This window comes from Salvia miltiorrhiza, chromosome 8 (genome assembly GCF_028751815.1).
Source record: "Salvia miltiorrhiza cultivar Shanhuang (shh) chromosome 8, IMPLAD_Smil_shh, whole genome shotgun sequence".
NCBI lineage: Eukaryota > Viridiplantae > Streptophyta > Magnoliopsida > Lamiales > Lamiaceae > Salvia > Salvia miltiorrhiza.
Genome location: NC_080394.1, coordinates 43218526 through 43223929, shown reverse-complemented (window position 1 = coordinate 43223929; position 5404 = coordinate 43218526). Strand labels below are relative to the sequence as shown.

The 5404-nt window shown below is 37.3% G+C and overlaps 1 protein-coding gene across 2 annotated transcripts; it reads left to right on the top strand.

The window, feature by feature from the left end:
* The first annotated feature begins 451 nt into the window (after positions 1-451).
* Positions 452-4826, top strand: LOC131002036 (uncharacterized). Of its 2 annotated transcripts, none has more exons than XM_057928707.1 (11): positions 452-970; positions 1646-1861; positions 1963-2063; positions 2305-2413; positions 2503-2542; positions 2788-2877; positions 2961-3060; positions 3143-3282; positions 3388-3490; positions 3584-4245; positions 4339-4826. In XM_057928707.1, the coding sequence occupies exons 2-11, from the start codon at positions 1723-1725 to the stop codon at positions 4541-4543; spliced, it is 1689 nt and encodes a 562-aa protein (XP_057784690.1). In that variant the 5' UTR covers positions 452-970; positions 1646-1722; the 3' UTR covers positions 4544-4826. The 2 variants fall into 2 exon arrangements, with proteins under 2 accessions (XP_057784690.1, XP_057784691.1); XM_057928708.1 differs by lacking the exon at positions 452-970 and adding an exon at positions 1324-1523.
* The last annotated feature ends 578 nt before the right edge of the window (positions 4827-5404 follow it).

Sequence of the window (5404 nt, the reverse complement as noted above, 5' to 3'; positions counted from 1 at the left end):
ACCCTCTGCAAAACCATAACCCCTAATTTGGGTTGCAGATTTGGTTGGGGGAAATCGTTTGATTTCTAAGTTCGATTTGGGTGGGTTGCAGATTTATGAGCTCGATTTGGGTGGGGTTGTGGTGATTTACCGGCGGTGGTGCGGTGGTGCAGGCGGTGGGGCAGGTGGTGGTGCAGGCGGTGGTGCGGTGCTTAATTAAACGAATATTAAGTTTTTTGAAGACACAATTTAACTCTTAATTTTAGTCTTCTTAATCTTCGTGCCGAAAAGAAACGAGACATGAATAGCGGGACGGAGAGAGTAATAGAATTGGTAAGTTTCAAAAGTCCCAATATATTCACTCTGTAATCGTTAGTAGTTGGAATATTTAAGTAAATTTTAAAAAATTAAACTATATTAAAAAAGTCATTAAAGATGAGAATAAATTCGATCATAACCATGACTCAGAAAGAGATTTATCATCACATGACACCGATAAATACAATAATCATCAAAATTCGCAAGTCAAGATTTATCCCGGATTAAAGAAACCTGCTTTAAATAAGCTGAAATCTACCTTTTCCGGAGCACTAATTATGAGAATTCGAAGCCGTAATGATTATGGTCAACTGATTAGGATTCCCATTTCGGAATGAAGTAAAAACAATAATTCCCATCAGCACAACACAAGATAGAAAAGAAGACGACGACACAACACATAATCAAAGTTAAATAAATCTCGTTACGTTTTATATTATTAATTTAATAAGTTTATGAGCAGATTCTCTGCAGCAGCAGCAACATCATCGTTTTATTCTGCTGTGTGTTTTGCAATTCGTTAAGTTCAAGAAAGGGCGGTGTTGATGTTAGAGCAACCTCCCTCCAAATCAGCTGAAGCTGTCTCCTCTTTCATTTTATTTTCTGTTTGAGATCTGCAAGCATCAAATTTCACAAAAACTTTCCAACTGGGCCTTCGCCAATTCTGCTGCTGGTGAGTTTTCTTATTTTTTCTTGATCATCTCTTTCCCCAAGCATGATTTGGTATGATGTTTCTTGATAAAGATTCGATTTTTATCTCTAGAGCTTGAGTTTTCTGCAGATGGAAAAGTATATGAAGATTTCTCTTTTGTGTGTGGAGAAAGTGAGAAACTCTGCGTGATCATTTGTGGAAATTTTGTGGGGTGTGTCATTTACTTTGTGTGAGTTGCTAGTAACTTTTTACTCCCTTCTGCTCAAGAATGAGAAAATGGGACTCTCTCTCTCTCTCTCTCTCTCTCTTCCCCCCCTTGCGTAGGCCGTTTTTCATCTGTCTTATACCGAATTGGTTTTGCTATTTTTTGTGGTAGGTAATGTTGTCTTGTTTTTCTGTAAGGCCGTGATTGAAAATTTCCAGCAGACTTTTCATTAATGAATGTGCTATTTCAAGTATTTGGGGCCTCCTTCTTTTTGTCTTCACAAAGAAATCCATATTTCTTCTTCTGTGGTTGAGAAGGGTATCACTGAATTTGCAGTGGTCAATTGTGGTCTCAATCTGACTATTCAAGGCATGAATTTAAGCAAGCTTTACTATGTCAAACTGATTATGTATTCTACTTGTTCTTTATAGTCATGGAGCTTTCATATTGGATTGTTTGTAATTTTTTGTGCTCCTCTCCCTTGTTTTCAGGAGAAATCAAGAAAATGGTACAACTATTTGCTAGAACTTAGTCGTTGATTCCTTGCTTTCGTGTGGGATATGCAAATATGGGTGGGGAAGGCCATATCTCCGATTACAGAAGCCGGTTGGAGAAGACACTGACATCACCTGAACTTACCAATGAAGAAATGGTTCATACCCTTGTCAAGAATCAAATTTTGCAGACAATGGATTCTCAGTTAGGAGGTCTTGCTTTCTTACTGAATTTCCTCATCATGCAACTTTGTTTCAAGTAAGGTGTTATGCTTTAGATATGCTGTGTGACATTTGCAGTTTGTGATTTGCAGAATACACTGACTGCGCGATTGAAAGAAGGAGCAAAGAAGTGTTTAAGTTCCTCAGTGAGCTGAGGAGTGCTTCCAGCAATGATTCACACAGTAATTGGAAAGTATGCATTCATATTTTTAAGTAAAAATTCGTCGTGATGGAATTCTGCATTTCTCAATTGAATTTTGTTTTCTATGCCTGTAAGGTTGCTAATATGTACAATCAGGGAACCATCTTCGGTAGTCCCGTCTCTCTATCATATACTTGTTCTCTGTTACCATGATGGTTTGTGCGTTTTGAGTTTATTATCGAGTCAGTTGCTCAGTCATGGGATTTACTGGTTGTAAATGGCAAATTATTAGGTAAAACAAGACACTGAAGAATTGCGAGTCATGTATCGGGAGGGGCCAGAGGGAACCCCTTTTCATACACTACTTGCTGAAGGCTATGTGGATGGGCCAGTTGATGTTTGTAAGCTTGCTCAACAAATCCCTTTTAATAATTTGTGATTCGGAAATATTCTTAACATGCTTCGTGTATACTTTCTTTGCATTTAACAGGTCTATGCATTTCGTCAGACGCTGACCTTTACAAGAAATGGTAAGAGGAAAAAGCTGACCATTTTACTTCAGTCTTAGAAAGTTCTTGATTCCTTTCTTAATCTTGGGAAGATTCCATTAGTTAGTTATAGGGTAAGCAACATTCAATTGCATTTCTTACATCGAATCACAGGCTGCAAAATCTTGTTCGTTTGGTATCCGCTCCAAAACGCTTTAGGAATGAGAAAATTTACTTGAAAATGATTCCTTCACATGTTAATTGACATAAACCTTCCACTCTATCAGGTGGCCTCAAATCGCGATTCCTACTTTCAGAGTTGCTGCATCCTATTGTGTCCAAAGAGTTATAGATGGCGAACAAATAGCACTAGTGAGGTATGTGCTACAGAAAACTCAAATCTCGAGCTTACTATGCTGCGTTTAAGGTGTTGACATGTATGTAAATATTTGGAAGAAAGGATGAAGCTTTCATGGCCAATGTCAGGCAGAGAAGTTATAGTACATTATTTTACATTTGAGTACTTCCAAGACGGCCTTGTCGTGGTGATTCTTAACTCGGTAATTTACATATTTTTTTGGCTCTCGTTCCTACTGAAACATGTTTCTCTGTCAAATCAAAAAATGATGAAACGCTTCTCAGATCTCGGACTCAGAGACCATCGACAGAAGTATCCATGGGTTCACCGGAGAGGGGATACCTGATGCACAGGGCGTCGTGAGAATGGATCTCTACGGAGGCTTTGCTTTAAAAAAAATCACTGCAGAAAGAAGCTTCTTTAGGTAAGCACTATGATGTACTTTCTTCTTTAGTCTCTTTAAAGTTCGAGTCATGTAGCTCGTTGTTATTCAATTCATAACTGCTACCGTGCTTTCAAAACTCTGCAGGACGATAGCAAATCTTGATATAAAACTCGACTTTGTCCCTCCTGCATTTATCAATTTTGTCGCGAGGCAGCTCGTAGGCAGTGGTTTCAAGCTATATAAAAAGGTTATTTTCAATCCCTTTCACAGTCAATGGAATTGAATTTGAATCATATCATTGTTTGCAGCCTAATGTTTCCCAGTCTTGCAACTACTGCAGCAAGTTGCTTCTGCGAAAGGCAACATAGAAGTTCAAGAGGCTTTAAAAGATCCTCTCTACACTCGTGTACGTGAGGCTCTTTATAAAGAAGACATGTCTCTGGTTTCTCCAGTTTTGGAGAATGCGCTCACTAATCTTGAACAACAAAGTAGTGACACATTGCGCGACGAATGCACCATTGATTCCAAAGCCATGGATCCAGACGCAAGCGACAGCAAAGTTGGCAATGAAATCGAGGAGTTTGAGGAGAAAGGCTCAGAACAGCATTGTCGTCTAGCTGAGGAGATCACGGTAGAGGATAGGACAGACATGATGGAAGTTAGTACGACTGAGGTGGAACAAGGTCATGAAATAACAGAACATTTCACATGTGATGTACAAACTAAGGTTAGCATCAGTCCTGAGGTTCAAAGAGCTTTAGGAACACTGGAAAAGGCCATTTCTATACTCCGGGACTACAACCGTAGCCCTGGTCAAGTTCGGTCTGACCTCAACAACGGAGATGTGTTGAGCTTGGAGAATGATGCTGCGACAGAATCTATCTCGTGGGAAGCTGATGAAATAAGGAAAAGAAACCAGGCTTGTGTCGAATCATCAAAACTTAGATCGGCAGAAGTGGTTGTCCAAACTGCCAGAAGCAGCTCTGACAATCATAACTCCAGGTATCTTTTCTATCAGCCAGAAATAAACAATCACTAGTTACATAATGTGAATGTGAGGTGATGGGTTTTACATGAAAATTTGTTTTTATTCAGGCGCTCCAACTCCAGCGCGAGGGAAACAAACCAAAGCAAGATTGCACCGGATGAAGATGGCATGAGCCCGGCTCACAATCTACTACCCTCTATGGATTCGGAGAGCACGAAAGGAGAGAATTTGGTGAGTGCAGAAGCAAACAATGCTATCAAAGGAAGGAACAATAAGAAATTGAGGTTTTGTTGCTTAAGTTTTGGTTCTTGATAGCTAGAGTAAGCTATTGCAGGAGTTTGCAGTTTTTGTGAGCTCTTATAGTGTTTATGTACATTGCTGGCTCTAGGCTTTCCATTTTTCTTGAATTTTCACAAAAATAGTAAGGCTAGGGAATAAGCTTTGGCTCTTTTATTCAAGATTGAAATTTTATGTTTGTATATTTAGTTTTAAATTCCTCAGTAAGTAGGCATAAGATAATTCGCATTTGTATTATTGTATAATAGCTCCATTTGGCTTCAACCTACAAATAAAGACCACCTTTTTCTGTCTTTTATTGCAGCTTCTGTTGATCAACACTTTTTTTCCATTTCTTTTTTTATTAATTATGGGAAAAAGAGTAATGCATTTGTATTTGTGAATTTTTTTTTCATAATTGGAAATTGTAACACTATTAATAGTACTTACTTCATCTCAATTTTTTCCCTTGATTTCGATTTGTCCAAAGATTATTGAAAATTGAAATGATTCAAGATTATTTTAGTCAAAAGAGTAGGTCAAAGATTCATAAATTATGATTAATCATATATGATATTATCTCAAAATTACATACCGAGTAGTATTTATCAAACTTAACCAAGATATTATAAAATTAATCATATCTAATCCTATAAACCCAATATAACTATTGTCTCATATATACTTTTACTTGTATAATTCATAAACCAAGATATTATAAAATTAATTATATCTAATCCTATAAACCCAATATAACTATTGTCTCATATATACTTTTACTTGTATAATTCATATTAGCGCTAATCCCTGGTTTACTTTGTAGGATTAACTTTAATTGATAAAAAAAATAAGGCTGATTCTTTATTTATTTAAATGAATTAAAGCTTGAAATATCTC